At 44.0% G+C, this 18,153-nt stretch overlaps 1 protein-coding gene across 1 annotated transcript in view; it reads left to right on the forward strand.

Annotated features, from left to right (window-relative positions):
* The first annotated feature begins 235 nt into the window (after window positions 1-235).
* LOC126354279 (uncharacterized) overlaps window positions 236-18,153 on the forward strand; it is a 149,595-nt gene continuing 131,677 nt past the window's right edge. Inside the window, exon 1 of the mRNA XM_050003822.1 lies at window positions 236-1,166. Coding sequence (XP_049859779.1) covers window positions 455-1,166 — 712 coding nt within the window. The 5' untranslated portion in view covers window positions 236-454. The remainder of the gene's footprint in view (window positions 1,167-18,153) is intronic.

An 18,153-nucleotide genomic window follows, 5' to 3' on the forward strand; every position in this document is an offset into this window, starting at 1 on the left:
TATTTTTATATCCATTATTCTTGTTGTAAATTCACGTCATCGTGGGTTTGTATGTGGCGTACTGAACAGGACACCGTCAGGGATATTAGACCTTACTGACAGTGGGGTAAACACCGGTCAGTTGCACGGCACCTGCTCGGGAGCGATAAGGCCGAGTTTCGCCTGGCGGAGACGCCGCGCTCCCCACTCGGCGGTGCGGCCTACTCTGCGCGACGCGGCGGAGGTAGGAGGAGGCACTTCTCCGCCGGCCGACACGCGGTACACAAGCTCCGGCGGCTGCTGGAATCTCTCTGCTACAGTGCGGTTGCGAAACGCGTCGCCGTTAAAACCAGCGGGCGCGGGGCTGCCCGGCAACTCTGGCCGAAGACGCTGTCCGGGCGCGGGCAGCATGCAACGGCGCTGCCACCTGTGCGTACTGCTTCAGTAACACGTGCCGGATCCCCCGAGCGGAAACATGAGCGGGAGTGTCGGATGGTCTCGCGGTGCGTCTTTGTGGCGAGTGCTGTTCGTCTCCTGTCTGCTGCTCACTGCCGCGAGAGGACAGAACGACGCCGAGGACCAAGTGGACAGTGAAATCGATAAGCTAGACAAGCAGAAGCACTCTGGACTTACGATCCTCGGGAAAGTAGTAGAAGCGTTCGTAAAGTTATCGGCGCCGCGGACGGGAGGATCTAGTGGCAACAGTAGTGACGGGAACGGAACCACGTGGCTGTACGGCGACAACGCGCTGTGGCGGCAGCTCTTCACCAGCTGTGGGTCGGACTTGGGACTGGGCTGCGTCAAGAAGAACGTCTTTCTGTATCTGGACAGGACTGTTAGCACCGCCGGTGACTTGCACATCACCGACAGCCTCGTCTTCACCAGGAATGGCGACCTGGTGGAGAACAAATACTCGAGGGGCAGCAACGAAGTGGAGGACACCGACGACGAAACGGAGGCGGGGCGGTCGTCGTCCATCGACACGTTCGCCGGCGTGACGGACGCGCTGTACGACAAGGGCGCGGCCTTCCTGCAGACGCACGACCTGACGCTGCAGCTGCCGGAGACGCTGTTCGGCGGCGCCGTGCTGCGCCTCTCGCCGCGCGCCATCTCGCAAGATGGCGGCGCCCTCATTACTGTCGAACCGCGCCACGACGCCGTGGAGCCCAGGATATTCTTCAAGAAGCGTGAGTGCTATTTGTAAGGAGATACACTGCATGCCGTATCTCTACGGCTATAACAAGTAGAGTAATGATTTATTCAGAATACCAGTCGCAAACAATACTTAACTTCATGACTAATTTCGTATTTTATCAGAGCTATTGATAGTTCGTAATCTGCAAGCAGTTGCATAAAAGAAATTTTATTTCCTTAACCGATTTCAGGAACTTCAGAAGGTTATAGCTATCGCATTATTTGCGGGTGTCAACATTAGCATATTGTTCTGGTCATGTGGTTAAAGAAAAAAAAAAGAAAAATATACAAGGTGTTAGGGTGTAAATGCAAATAATTTTATTGGATGCTGAAGACAGTGTACTGAACGTCGTCATATCACTATTTACTTCATTTTCAGACTAATAATTAATGCTATCAAGAAGAGTATGTTTTCATTTAGGTTGGTTAGTACCTCCAAATAGAAGCAAACGGTTAGCATATATTAACAGGCATTGTCCACTTAACGATGCAGTTATGACAGTGGAGAAAACATCTGGTAGTATGTGACTCGTTTCCAGGAAGACTGTTCTGTTCAAATGTTCAAATGTGTGTGAAATCTTATGGGACTTAACTGCTAAGGTCATCAGTCCCTGAGCATACACACTACTTAACCTAAATTATCCTAAGGACAAACACACACACCCATGCCCGAGGGAGAACTCGAACCTCCGCCGGGACCAGTGGCACAGACTATAACTGCAGCGCCCTAGACCGCTCAGCTAATCCCGCGCGGCAGGAAGACTGTTAAAAAACAACTAACACACTGAAGTAGGTAGATATTAAGGTACCTATGATCACAATATCTCCATTTATCCTCCCAACACTCTGCATACAATTTTTTTGGGCAGTCCGTACTTACATGTTGTCATTACCTTTCCATGTAGTCGCCTCCTAAATTCAAATAGCTGTCGTACCGCGATACCAGCCCCTTCACCCCTGCATTAAATAATGGTGCCACCTGGTACTTCAACGAGTTGTTGACAGTGTACTTGAGTTCATCGTCGGTCGTGAACGGCTGAGTAGCCGGCGAAGCCTTCATTTTAGTGACGAGTTGGAAGTCCCTTGGTAACAAGTTCGGCATATAGGGGGGATGTTGAAACGTGGCAGCCATAAAAGTGTGAATTTTTCTCTGGTTCGATTATAGGTATGGGATCGTGCACTGTCGTGAAGGAGAATGATTCCTTCGATAATCATCCGTTGCTGTTTGTTCTGGATTTATCTCCGAAGTTTGATTAGAGTCAATCAGGAAACATGTGAAGTCACTTCTTCGTGAAGGAAAATGATTCCTTCGGTAATCATTCCTCGCTGTTTGTTTTGGATTAACCTTCGAAGTTTGATTAGTCAGCGTCAATAAACATGTGCCGCCACAGTATTTTCACGCCAGTATCGTCACCATTCCTTTGCGATCTCACAAAAAAGGAAAACAATATTGGATAGAGTTATTGGGAGAAGGAGTTCGATTGTACTGTTTGAACAGTCCCTTACTTTCACAGTTCACATGCAGCACAAGTGCTTCTTCCCCGTTCACGATTCCGTTCAGAAATTCTACCCCCCCCCCCCCCTCTTGACGGTAAAGCTGAAGGAATGTCTTTTGGTTTTGTGAATATCCATTAAGCCATTTTGTCACGGACCATACACAAAACGTTGGATAACCTAACGTTTCTGTGACTACGTTACAGAGCTTGTTCTTGCAATCTGAGGCCCTTCTTCAGAAAATTCGAAAGTTTTTGAACCGAAGTCTCGCACGCGCAATTTCGTCAACATGTTGCACAGGTTCATCAGTCACACCTGAATGTCTTCCATGACAATTTTCATCATTCACGTTTGTCTGACCTGCACTGAAATTTCAGCATCACTCCCTCGTAGTACCGTCACGCACGACTGCAGACGGTGAATGACACAATTCACATTGCAAATGGTGCGAGACGCATCAACACTCTTCGTTTGACTGCCAACCAGAGGTTAATTTATGAATACCCACGTATAACAATGGGCAGGTTTGGTAGTGGGTATTGATACATGTAACTGTAGGCCGCATGTAGAAGTACTTCTTGTGTTTACTTCTGTTATAACACCATCTAGCCACTTTATTAAGCATGTAAGCGTTGCTACAGGTATTCAGATTTAGGTTATGACACTTTCGATATGCTTGCTATAATTGACGATGATGTGGAGCAGACGAATAGCGAAATTCTACATGACCCACTGAAGTGTCGCACCATCGATGCTGTCGATGAGCTGCTGAATGTTTTTTTTTCAGGTCACAAGTGGTTTTGGGGTTATTTCGGTCTCAACAGTTCGTCGGTACACATCTCCGCAGCCGTTGTTCATCTCTCTCTCATATAAGGCCCTTGGTGTACCATAGTTGCCCCTGTGCCGGTTTTCGATAGCACTGTTTTGCCATACACGGTATGCTTTAATCTCGGCAGCACGCGAATAGTTTACAAACTTAGCTTTTCTGTAAATGCTTCCATCTTGGCCCAAAAACCAATGATCATGACCTTCTGTGCATCAGATAAATCGCTCCGTTTCTTCGTAAGACAATGACTGCATTGTTATCCACGTCCTGCCGGCCTCGCTCCCACTTGCCGGCAGTGAGAGGTTATTGCACATTGACGTCAAATATAGGGGGCCGTAGCATTAATGTAACTGGACCATGAATAAGTAACTTTGAACAACAGGAGTCGACGTAAACAAAAAACTGAATGAAAATTATAAGCACGAAGAAGAGGACGCGCCAAGAGTACATACAATAGAAAAGAAATAATTAGAAGATAATAAAATAAAAAACACCATCCAAACAGGCCGCAGTGTCAATCTCAATTCATAGGCGTCACAGAAAGTGGAGACAGAGGCGCATGTGGGCAGCATACCACTCTCCCGGCTGTTGCTAGTTTTCGTGACCGGTGTCGCTACTTCTGGGTCAAGTAGCTCCTCAATCGGCCTCACAAAGGCTGAATACAACACCCTTGCCAACAGCACTCGGCAGCCCCGGATGAAGGCCCATCCAAATGCTACCGGTTTACCATTGTGACAAGGTCAAGATGCAGTGCATAAAATGAAAAATAAGGAAACACAGGCCAATGATGGAGCTAATACAGAACTGATTAAATGTGCATCTCCTACACCGAAATTCTGATATCTCAAATTCATTAACAGATACTAGACAAATAGGAGAATTCCAGAGGACTAGAAATTTGTTACAGTAATACATATTTACAAGAGAGGAGATGGAAGTATAAATGGCTGTCAAATGAAAACGAGAGGGATGGAAAAGAGTAGGTAACTTGTTTATTATATCAAAAGTAAATGCCATAAGTGTTAATAAATTTGATCCATTGAGATAAGACGGTAAATGCCTTCATGGAAAAATGTTTTCGGTTTCTTACGGAAACGTGATTATATCCAGGCGTGCAACTCTTGGTCCATAGCAAATAGAGGGCCACGAATGTCTTCTTCCAGGACTCCAAATATATGGATATCACATGGGGAGAGAAGATTGGAATAATATGGATGATGTGTAAGGGCATCCCAGCGAAACATGAAAACATGTAGGCACATCTTTCCATTGCTTCCAGTTTCTGGATTTGTTTTATTTACCCCTCCCCACCCCCACCAGCACCACATGGTTCTTTTGTCCTACTAGAGTTTCATATCATTTTTGTGTCAACACTCTTGTTCGAGTCCTTAAAATAATGAATTTTCTACGGTATTGGTATTTATTTTAAAAATAGTTTGGTTCATGACTAATTTCTGGGTATCTACAGATTATCAAGAAAGCTGTCAGTAGCTCACAAGCTCACAAATGACAGCCATTAAATAAGACAAATTTACTCACTCCAAACCTTTTAGCCTGACTGAATTGATATTCTTTACCGTCTAATAACACAGCAAAAATTACAAAAAATATAACTCGGTGTGAATGATACCTGTGATACCTATTGGAGGGAGCTTTTCCAGATGCAGAGTCCACACCGCAGTGTGATCAATACTTGGAACCACTTATCTACGCAAGGAATTTACGAACAGATATCTAACTTTTTTTTCTGATTGTCAGTGCATTTTCCTGTAACGCCATCAGGGAGTAACTACACGGATTAGAAGTGCCGTAAATATAGATGATCGTCAAACCAGGATCACCCTTGTGTATATGGCTGTGCATTTATTGGAAGATGTAAGAGTGCACAGCACATGATGCAGAGGAATGCGCAAAATTTGGTCACCGAGAATGTTTAAATACATTTCCTGTCGCATGTTCACGGTAACCTGAATGAGTGAGGCCAAGTAGTAGTCCGGACAGCATCCGAAACTTCACAGAAGCATTTCCGGTCATAACTGCAGTCTCCAGACACTGAGGTTTAAACATCACAATGAGCTGCCAGTGCAATCGAAGTCTTCCAACATTTGAAAAGAGGGACTGACTTCCATCTGGAAAGCTTTGATATGTGGTGATCATCCATACTTGTCACCAGAGGTGGGGGAGTTTGGTGCGTGCACACGAAACCGTTAAAAAATAAATAAATAAAAATAAAAATTCGTGTGCACGCACCAATTTTTACTGAATTCTACTGAAGATTTTCCTCTCCTATTCCAGTTTAGCTTGCAGACTGATAGCAGACATACTTTGATTATTATAACATTGGTTGAAGTGTTGCCTTTGGTCTCACAGCAAATCATCTGACCTAGCGAGTTGGCTCCGTGGTTAGCACACTGGACTCGCATTCGGGAGGAATGTGGTTCAAACCCAAGTCGGGCCATTCTGATTTAGCTTTTCCGTGATTTCCCTAAATCGCCATACCGTGATGGTTCATTTGAAAGAGTATGGGGAGTTTCCTTCATTATCCTTCTCTAATCCGATATTGTGCTCCGTAAATGACCCATTTAACTGTGGGTTAATTACACCATTGGCCTTTTCACGCCCTCTATGCACCAACGACATGTGGCTCTCAGATATGAGCTCTTGTGAAGGTACATCATCCCGTAATACACACATACACACACGCGCACGCATACACACAGAGAGAAGGAGGCGTATCGATGAAGACTGTGTAAAGCATCCTTTGTTTGGAGGGGTATTTATTTTTCCAAATTTTACGTTTACTGTAACTCGGCGGAAGGACGAAGTCCACTCGCTGCATTAAGCAGTGCCATAGACTAAACCAGCAGTGAGCAGGAAGCCTGTTCCACCGAGGCAGAGGTAGCAAACCGGGCAAAAGCCGCGATGGGGAATCATGAGAGTGGAGGGGCTAACGTGAGCCGTGAGAACGGATCTTACTACACAGTAAAGATTAGTGGAACCATTAGTGTTGTCACGCGAAGAACTGACTTCACTTTATTAAATATTAATGATCAAAGTCATCTTTTGGGATAATAGGCACTCGGCGGAACCTACAAGTCATCAGGGCTTCACCACAATGATAACGGTATTCAGTAAACTAGCAAATTTATAAACAAATGAATATTGTTAACCTGCAACGTGCTATGAAGTGTTACGATGTAAGGAAGAGATTTCGGCTACGCACCAAGCTCGCCAGCCGGCGCTAGGACATATTGTCAGTCTGGTAATATGATAAAGTCGGCGGCAGAATGTGAAACGTCCCCTTAGAAAAATTCTACATAACTGTGTTTAAACTGACAAACAATATTTTTTAGCGCAACGCAATCTGACTTTCAGTAATCCCTACAAGAGAATGGCCCTGACTAACATTAACCTATACGTTTCACAAATCACCTCACAAAAATCTTGGTTACTCGAACTACTGCAATACAGCGAGCACCACTACTGCCAGCTAAATAAAAGATTCAAACTACTGAAGGCACTAACTACTGATAGGTATAGTTAGCAAATGAAAGTTTTAATAGAGAACAAACAATGTATTTACCTTAATAGTGTTCAAAAGTCATTATATATATAGCAGTTCATGACATCCCGTCTTACAAATTTCAAAACTCCGCCATCTCTCTCCCCACATCCACCACTGCTGGCGGCTCACCTCCAACTGCGCAACGCTACGCGCTGTTCACATCCAGCTGCCCAACACTACAATGGCGAGTATTACAACAATGCCAACCAGCCACTGACTGCACACAGCACAGCCAGTGATTTCTCATACAGAGCGCTATGTTGCGATACCAATAAAAAAAAAACCTAAACAGCCTACTTACAAATGTTTCAGGTACTGTTCAGTTATATTATTCGGCTTTACCATGCTCTCAGAACTTATTAACGTTGTGAAATGAATCGTTTTATGATACTAATAGCTAAACTACTTCAGAACAAGCTTCTAAAGGCCAACGTTACCGACCAAACACCGTGTCATTCTCAGGTGATTGGTGTCGCTAGATGCCGATATAGGGGGCATATGGTCAGTACATCGCTCTCCCGCCCGTTGATAGCTTTCGTGACTGGAGTCGCTATTTCTCTGTCATGTAGCTCCTCATTTGGCTTCACAATGGCTGAGTGCACTTGCGAACAGCGCTCGTCAGTCCTCTATGGTCAACCTTCCAAGTGCTTGGCAAGCCAGACACATTGGTGTTTCGACGGGAACCATTGTCACCGCAGTGGCAAGGCCGTTAACCTTTCATAATACTAAACTGTTGCTATTTGACGGTGTTGCAAATAAACGCTTTGTACTGCCTTCTCCGAACTTTTTTCAATTAAAGCAGCCGCGCGCACCACTAATTAGAACCATAGGTCACCTGATTGCATCATGTGAGTAATCTACTGCGCTACTAGGTCTGCTTTTGGAGACATCATCTACGAGAGCTTCACAGAGCACAGGTAGGAAGAAACGCAACGTGCCGATTCCCTAAGGTAATCCAAGAAAGGATCATTTTATGTAGTGCTGCCTGTGGTGGGAAGGCTTGAGCATGAGATGCGTCACCTATACCACTTTCTACAGAGTCGCAATCGAACTGAAAAACTTCTGTGAAGTGAGAGAGAAGTTCGCAACTTTTCAATGTGTCTGCGAGGAATGATATACCAGTCGTACGCAGATAACATGACGTAAGAACAGTGGTGTTTAAAATCGTTACCGTCAGGAAACTGAGACGAGTGTCACAATTTTCAGTGTCAGTCGGATTCAGACCCGAGAGTAACTGATGTCTGGAGTGAATGTAAGTCCACTTCTAGCGAACGTTTCGAGGGAAACAACATGCAACGGACATTTGAAGTTTGATACTTCACAAAAGGCTACTGCTCGTAGTGACACATAGAGCTTCATGTCTGAAATGGGCCAAACTGCACAGAAATCTAAGTGCAGCTAAGTGGAGGTGAGCAGCATGGTTCGATGACCCGTGACAGTGTTTCGTTTGAAATGAGGAAGGCCTCAAGTGCACCGACGGTCCAATTGGACATTTAACCCACAGTCTCTGCAGACTGTAGTTCAGACTGGAGGTGCATCTGTGAAGTTGCGGGTGCTGTCCGCACCGTGACTTGGACCCTCTCACTCGGATTACCGTGAACATGTGACAGCAAATTTGTTCCAACATTCTAGGTGACCAACTGTTTCCCATGTTTCTCCATCTTCTTGAAGAATATGCTGTGGATGCTCCCAGCATTACAACTGCCATATGCACAGGACATATCCTGTTTTGACCAAAATTTAGGTACACTTTCACATCAGTACTGGTTCGCTAAACCCTCTGATCTAAGTGCGATAGAAAACATGTGAGACTGTTTGGGACGGGGGTGAAACGTAACCATCAACATCTGCGCAAGTCATTTCCTGTACAGGATCTGATCACCAATGAGAAGCTTCAGCTGGTATGGCCCATTTGAGGCAGTTACCCTGCTAGATGAGGAATTAAACGGTATTAGCGTCTTCTCTCCTGAGGGTCACTAGCTTTTCGTCCAGTATTGCTTTAGTGCAGTAGGATGTAGGAGCCGGAAAGCCGGACAAATGTTCTAAGATAACTCTCACCGCAAATGGAAGAAATTTTTCGCTGTGGGCAGAAATTTACAACAAATTGTGTCTCTCAAGTTACGAATACCTTGAAAAGGTTCTAGACAAATAATTGTTCGCCTGCTAGATTTTCAGGGGACAATGGTGGATCGTCTAGTAGAAGATTCGTCAATGATAGCCCGCCATCATGATCCTGATATGCTCACTCCGAAGAATACAGCGTGAAAAGGCAATCACACGAGTATCATAAACCTGCGGAAGTAATGGGGCCAGTTGCTTATGAGTGAAACGTTTGTGAAGGTATTACGCAGGGCAGCACTGCAGTTCGTATTGTTTACACCTCTTTCAACTGTGACGGCGTTTCCACCAGCCGCAATATCCGTATCTGGCGTGAAAAATGTAAACCACGGTTGTCTCAGCAACGATTCTCTGTTAGTTCGTAAACTGGAATTCAACAAGGCAGCTAATTTGACTTTGTTTTCAGAATGGTGCATGTTGCCTGAATTCAATTCGAGATGTGCTGACATGGCTGTTATACATTATACCACTTGACCGCGAATAGATATGGTCTCAACAAGTCTGTGCACACTCTTTCACTGTTCCGTAAGCAGCGGAGCAACGGAGACCCTCGTCGCTGAATTGGGGTGAGAGGTCCTGTCTCATTACTAGAGCGATCTAAGTCTCTCAGCTCTATAGATTCTTTTTCTATTCTGAACATTTGCTACAAACTTCAGATGTTTCCGTAACGTGTAAGTTGTTTATGTAAAAAAAAAAAGGATTGGTTTCCTACCACTACTTCCTTATCACGTAGTATTCTGTTTTAGATCCTCTGACAGCTGTATAATTTTGAGCCTCAAATTTGTGAACACCCTGTATATACCACACATATGATAGATACAGGAACATCAATACCTAAGTCCCTAGAGAACACTCACTATCGAAAAGGAAGCAGATCTTTCTGCACAACCAATAACACTTGTGTTACTCATATTATTTATCAATAATATTATGAAATCATGTGGTACATTGTTTCTTAAAGAATATTCTATGTCAGTCTGTTCTCGTCATTACCCCACAGAATATCGTACTATAAATGCTTCCGTTTGAGGTACTTTCTTTAAAGGTCCAAAGGACCCCGATACAAGATTAGTGGTAGTCTAGTTGCGATATGAAAGGGACTGAGCACGTGAAACCGGTACTAAGGTGAGATGCACCTCGGAGGATGGGTGGGCGGTGAAGAAAAACACAGTAGCAACGAATGATGTATCATGTGGTACTCCAGCCAATATTGCCATTCTGTATGCACTTCTGGTCGAGCACTGAACATTTTGCGATGTTATTCATGTTAATTTAAGTATGGTGAAGATATTTTGCCGTTTTACTTTTCATTACGAGTGATGTTACAGGCGACAGCTAATAAAGTGTCTGAGAAGCAGACACCCTGGCCCAATGTGTTCAATTTCTCAGTGTTGTCAGTTACTACGATAGGCAATGGGTGGAGCTAGTTTTGTAAGACAGAGGAAGTACTCTCCGTCTCTCTCTCTCCCTCTCTCTCTCTCTGTGAGTGCGTGTGTGTATGCGTGTATATATATATATATATATATATATATATATGTGTGTGTGTGTGTGTGTGTGTGTGTGCATGTGTGTGTGTGTGTGTGTGCATGTGTGTGTGCGAGAGCGCGCATAATCATTAGTCACCGACCTTCTTACTTGCACTCTAAGATAGGGAATGTGAATGAAAAATTTATTGGGGTGATTATGGGAAAGTGCAACACTATGGCACCGGTTGCTAGTGAGACCTGGATAACTTGTCCCACATTTGATAACTGTAACGATAGGTATGGCCTTAGAGATCGTTCGTATTCAGAGACGCGCTGCTAAATTGTAGAAGCCCACAGCAGATCATTCAAAAGTCCAGCGGAACTACTTAGCGAGCTTCAAAGGAAAATTTGGAAAGCGCTTACATTGTTCAGCAGAACGATGACAGGCAAATTCGAAAAAACGGTTTTCGGTGAAGCCTTTTGCAATAATTCTACATTCTCGAAGACATGTCTTACGTAAGAACCACGGAAATGAGAGAAAAGAAATTAAGGCATATATCAAGACATGTGTACGATCCCTTGCTCCATACTCTAATGTAATATAGGAGATAATAGCGGCAATTTCCCTCTGACATACACTGCAGAAAATCATAACGTGTGTTGGTGAAGACGTAAATACAGATTATGACACTCGTGATGACTGCAGTGCACTTGTGGAAAACTGTTATCCTTGTACTGACAAAATGTAGTCGAATAGCTGAAGTCAACACAGTATAATTTTGTCATTCAACCAACCTTTTCGCGACATGAGTGGAGCCTTGTACGACAGCATTGTCAGAATACCACAGTAATACTTCGAGAAGTGGCTCATTGTAGCTCCAAGTGCTTGAACTAACTCTTTTCTAAGTATTATTTATAAGGACACTATAGATACGTTCATCTGATGCGTTGGAATAATAGGAATATCGGAATAGCATGTTACGCTAAAAATGTACCTCTTCCTTTCCATCGTAGCCTTAATTCCTCTCATACATCACTCGCAGGACCAAAAGGCTCGTTGGGGTTGAGAAAGGGGTACCAGAATTGCATGACAGTATTCCTGAAACATAGATGGTGAAAATTATTGAACTATTTTTTTTAAAAAAACCCTAACTTAGTTACAAACTATGGCGTGCACACACTTTATCCAACATGTAAACGTCACTACAGATATTGGTATTTAGGGTATGACATGTTCGGCGTGCCTGCCATCATTGGCGATGATGTGGCGCAGACGAATAGCAAACTTCTGCATGAAGTGTCGCAACGTCGATGCTGTCGATGACGTCCTGAGTGGTTGTTTTCAGCTCACCAATGGCTTTGGGGTTATCGCTGTACACCTTGTCTTTAATATAGGCCCACAAAAAGAAGTCGCATGTGTACAAATCCGGAGATCAAGGCGGCCAATCGAGGCCCATGCCAGTGGCCTCTGGGTACCCCTGAGCGAGAATGCGGTGCCCGAAGTGCTCCTCCAGGACATCAAACACTCTTTCTGCTTCGATGGGGTCCAGCTCCGTCTTGAATGAACCACATCTTGTCTAAATCAGGTTCACTTTGGATAATGGGGATGAAATCATCTTCCAAAACGTTAACGTACCGTTCGGTAGCCACCGTGCCATCAAGGAAAATCGCACCTATTACTCCGTGACTGGACGTTCCGCACCACTCAGTCAACCGTTGAGGATGGAGGGACTTCTCGACTGCGAAATGCGTATTCCAGTTCCCAAAATGGGCCAATTTTGCTTATTGACGAACCCATCCAAATGAAAGTGGGCTTCATCGCTAAACCAAACCATATTCACATACTAATTCGCATCGTCCCCCGCGGCCAACCATGCAGTTTGGACGTCCTAACGCAAACCGTTCAGCCGTTATGACAACTTTATTTCATATAGTTCAATAACTGTCACCCAGTACCAAGAAGATAAATGGGGAAGGTGCAGGAAGGATCACAAAAAACGTTTCTCAAATATTGTGCCCCTCATATTTAAGGCCGCTGATGTATATCGACACAGAACACGAACTTTACTCTTACGTCTGTATCTACAACAAAGAAACAAGCTACTTACGAGAAGTTACAATGAAATAATCCTCAGCAAGCATCTACAAACAATTAATTCAACGTACTATTAAGCAAACTATAACAATAGAAGATCCTCACACAACTAGTCACAAATTTTAAGAAAAGTCCAGGAAAAGGGTTTACCCACAAATATAAGATCTATGTAGCTACATGTCATTATTGAACTTACTCAAGTCTTACTAAGAAATGTAAAATCAAACAGACTCCATCAGCCTTGTGTGAAGTGTGAAATGTTGAAACGAACGTCGAACATACAGACTGATCATAATTAAAGTTCCAAATCGTTGTAAAAAGAAGAGCCGCTGCTCAGAATGAGGTCAAATTTGAACGGAATATTATCTGAGAAGGGGGAAACGTTATGGAAAGAAGAAGTTTAACGAAACTTTTCTCGCTAGATGGTGCTATAAACATCATAACATAAATGACATCGGATGAGAAAACGGTTTTTAATTGTCCTGAGGCTAAATACCTCAGAAAATTTAACTATTATATCGATTTTAATTAGTGCCTGACTGGCACGAAACGCGTTTAGTATGCAGTCCACAGCTTTCTGCCACAAGCTGAAATCGAGAAACAGCATGCTCCACAACAGAGCGGAATGACTCAGCGCTAACATTCAGAATGTATTGCGCAGCGCGTGCCTTCAATTGATCGCATCATCTTTCAGAAAACCCCACAGCCGTAGCCACACATGTTAAGCTGATGTGATCTGGATGCTCAGACTGTAGGGAAACGACTGCCGATAACTCTATCATTTCCAAAATGCCTCTGCAGCAGCTGCTTCGGTGGTTGAGCACCATCTTGCATAAAAATGATCCTACCCACTCGCTATTGAAGGGTTTGAACGACGCTCCTGCGTAAGAGACTCATAGCGCTTGCCAGTGGCGGTACAGGTAATATGACCCGCAGGACTCATCTCCTCGAAAAAACTACGACCGTACGATAAACGATGCCGTAAACCCCCAGTTACTTTTGCAGAATGTTGCGGTGGATTTCCCGTTGCTCTTATTCTGCAATTCTGTGTATAAAATTATGTCTCTGGAGAGGGAAATCGGCTTCATCTGTCCACAGAATGTTCCATTGTCATTCATTGTTGACTTCCATGTGAGCAAGAAATTCAAGAGTAAACGTTTATCTTAGTGGCAGGTCAGCATGAAGCAAATCCTGAAGATGAGTAATTCTGTATGAATATCAGAGCAGAATGTTTCGTAGAATTTATGAACCGTGCTCACAGGCCTGTCCAAAGTTCAAGCAGTGCCCTGTGCAGTGCACGTTTGTACATCACAGCCGCTGCGCGGAGTGGCCGCTCGGTTTGACACGGTCAAGAATTGCCTCCCCCACCCCACCCACCCTTCCGCTGGAGGTTCAAGAAGTCCTCACTCGGGAATAAGTCTGTGTTGTTCTCAGAATAAGATTAGTTTAAGTAGTGTGTAAGTCTAGGGACTGATGACCTCATCAGTTTGGTCCCTTAGGAATTCCCACATCTTTACGTCACCGCTCGATCTCTGCTTTAATGCTGTGGTCACATCTTCCACTGACGTCGGATCAGTTGTTTTCCTCCCTCTGCCACATTGAACTTCAAAAGAAACTGTCTTTTCTAATTTGGCGTCTATTCTCTCCAGACCCTTGGCAGACATCAGGCTAACGCCTTTTTTCACATCCTTGAGTGTTCGAAACTGCAGAGCTGTTGGAGCACAGTCACCGTCTTTATAAAAGCATTACCCGCAGCGCGCGATCCTGCTTTGAGACATGCCGAGCGTGTCAGACGTAAACAGAGGAACTGCCGTGAATAGGGCGTACTTGATTTTGCACATTCTACTGCTTACAGCCTCCTGTAGTGGTAAAATTGTAACTGTGTTCTTTTTTTTTTCCTTAACGTTTCCCCGTTCTTCAATAATATTCCGTTCAAATATGACGTCATATTGAGCAGTGGTTCGTTTTTTACAGAGCTTTGAAACTGGAACTATAATTACAGTATAATCGCTCTGTATATATCTACAAAAAGAAGAATAGTACTTGGAATTACGTAAGGAAAAAACTCTCTATTGTTATGAGAACCGACTAAATAAGATAAACGTCAACCAAGTTTTGCGATAAGATTGGAAATTTTTTTCTGACGCCAACACAATGCGTTTATCTTTCTTTTTGGACACTTGACATGTTTTTCTATAAAATATAAAGGCACTGAGATACAGGAAATTATCGACTATCTGTCACCACAATATTGAAGCCTTAAATCGTATGTAGAAACCGACGGGGACAGTCAGTGCACAATTACCTATTTACAAGATCAGCAGTTCTTTCGTTGGGTCGGCAATATGCTTCGATATTTCCAGCTGAAGAAAGCTCCAACAATACACACACAGCTAATAAAAGCTGTAAGTTACTATTTATGAATTATCTCATGAACAGCGGCAGTACTACGAAATAATATTTATTTCAGTTAACAGGGTTCTGTCCTCAATTAGCAAAGTATTGGTTAGTCCATTATCCCACATTTACTGGAAACGTATTTGTATGACAGAGAAAAGCACTCCGCCTTCAGGCCTCAAGTGGCCCATCGGGACCATCCGGCCGCCGTGTCATCCTCAATCAGGATGCGGATAGGAGGGGCGTGTGGTCAGCACACCGCTCTCCCGGTCGTTATGATGGTTTTCTTTGACCGGAGCCGCTACTATTCGGTCGAGTAGCTCCTCATTTGGCATCACGACGCTGAGTGCACCCCGAAAATTGGCAACAACCCATGGCGGCCCGGATGGTCACCCATCCAAGTGCCGGCCACACCCGACAGCGCTTAACTTCGGTGATCTGACTGGAACCGGTGCATCCAAAGGCCGTTGCCTTGTATGACTGAGAGCTTCCTTATTGTTATTGTTATAAACTCTACTCGAGAGTACATCTGAATTTTCCAAATAACTCCACTCGCTGCTCAAGACTACACCGGTTCACAAGTACCATGTCACACTCTCTCCTGTCAGGCACAACCATACTAGGCCACTGAAAGGTAATGATTAGCAGTGGTACAAGGTATCCTCCACCACGGACCGTCTTGTGAGTCGCTCTATTTTCTCTCTCTCTCTCTCTCTATTCTCTCTCTCCCTCCCTCCCTCTCCCTCTCTCTCTCTCTCTCTCTCTCTCTCTCTCTCTCTCTCTCTCTCTCTCTCTGTCTCTGTCTTTCTTCAACACAGAAGAATCAAATGTTCGTAATCATATTCGATAATGTTAAATGGCCCCTGGTAGCCATATGAAAGCTCAGAACATATTAAGGTCCCTGTTTCATTCGTAGTCATCTCTTCTTCATTATTTGCGTGAAATGTACAGAGCAGAACAGAGTGGAAGGAGAGAATCATGAAGGTAGTACCAGCTGTGTTCCTTCAACTCTACGAAAGTCATGTGCTACTTTATTGTAACTAATAACCGGTTCCAGCTTTGCAGGCATCATCAGAGCTAAAAATTAAAGCTGTAACACTTAGTACATATGTCCTCACGAGATGCTGCTGTAATTCTTAGATCTAAAGGTGACTGGAAAGCGATCACATACAAAGTAATGCTTCAGAACTATTCAGAGAGGATTTTCTTAGGACTTTTACAAATGATATGTTATTAACTGACATTTCATTATAACAGATCGCTCCTAGAGCGATAAATCTTCGTTGTATCTTTTCCTTAAAACGTGGCACATTCATAATGCGCAAGTAAAGCCGGAACCAGTTACCAATATCAGTAAAATAGCAGGTGACCAAGATTGAGTTTTATAATCTAATCCGATAGGAAGGTCACCGATCTACACGGCAGGTCCCAACTGCCTCTTATAGGAAACTTAGTCTGCAGTGTGACAGAGATGCCTCCGTTTCGGTTTCACTAAGAGCTCGTATGACTGATGCCGTCACAGGAGAACGAGTGACTAAAATGAGGAAATGCGTCTGGCATTCGGCTGAAATCGGCAAACGTTCAGGTGACGTCCCTCGCTCGCTACGATTGAGACGCCGTGTAGATTGTTCCCGTAATATAACTTGCTTATTATGAAAGTATGATGTTTTAAGGCAAAGGCGCAATGAAGATTTACCACTCCAGGCGTGATTTGTTATAATTAAATGCCAATTAATGGTATATCGTTTGTAAAGACCTAAGAAAGCCCACTAGAGCCGGCCGCGGTGGTCTCGCGGTTCTAGGCGCGCAGTCCGGAACCGGGCGACTGCTACGGTCGCAGGTTCGAATCCTGCCTCGGGCATGGATGTGTGTGATGTCCTTAGGTTAGTTAGGTTTAAGTAGTTCTAAGTTCTAGGGGACTGATAACCACAGACGTTGAGTCCCATAGTGCTCAGAGCCATTTGAACCATTTTTGAAAGCTCACTATAAACTGTTTTGAAGCATTACTTTGTGTACAATCGCTGTTGTCCTGTGGCTAGAGGCGTATTGGTGTAGATCTGAAGGAAGTAGAAGTAGATTCGTATCGAGGTACATGCTGATACTTTTTTTTTCAACTTCGCGTTTGTACCACATTTGAGATGCTAGCAGTTTGAGTATCCTCGACATGTCGCCCTGCCCATTTGTGTGGTTTGCTGCAAAAACATGTCGCAAGGAAGCGCTTCAAGTCGAACGATGAACTGAAATACAGGGAACCCTTTGGCTCGTGAAAAAGTGGGATAATTGTACTCAAGAACTGTCTGGTGAATTCCAAGTACAGAGGGGGCTACGACAGGGAGATGTGATCTCTACAATGTTATTTAATTTAGTTTTAGAAAGGGTGATATGGCAAATGCCGATAAACTCAGGAGGAGCAATACTTAATCGGCAAGTTCAAGTGGTAGCATATGCGGATGACGTAGCATCAACGGCAAGGAATGTAAGGGCGCTAAAGGGGAACTAAGACACGTTAGAGCAAGAGGTTTAGAAGTAAACATAAACAAAACAAAGTATATGGTGATGGAGGAGCTCAATATAAACGGACAAAAGAATTCAATAGTAATGAATAGGAAAGAATATGAAACAGTGAAAACATTTAAATATTTGGGATGTGCAATAACGGAGGACAATAAAGTTGTTGTTGTTGTGGTCTTCAGTCCTGAGACTGGTTTGATGGAGCTCTCCATGCTAATCTATCCTGTGCAAGCTCCTTCATCTCCCAGTACCTACTGCAACCTACATCCTTCTGAATCTGTTTAGTGTATTCATCTCTAAGTCTCCCTCTACGATTTTTACCCTCCCCGCTGCCCTCCAATGCTAAATTTGTGATCCCTTTATGCCTCACGACATGTCCTACCAACCGATACCTTCTTCTAGTCAAGTTGTGCCACAAACTTCTCTTCTCCCCAGCCCTATTCAATACCTCCTCATTAGTTACATGATCTACCCATCTAATCTGCAACATTCTTCTGTAGCACCACAT

Source organism: Schistocerca gregaria, chromosome 3, assembly GCF_023897955.1.
Source record: "Schistocerca gregaria isolate iqSchGreg1 chromosome 3, iqSchGreg1.2, whole genome shotgun sequence".
Lineage (NCBI taxonomy): Eukaryota > Metazoa > Arthropoda > Insecta > Orthoptera > Acrididae > Schistocerca > Schistocerca gregaria.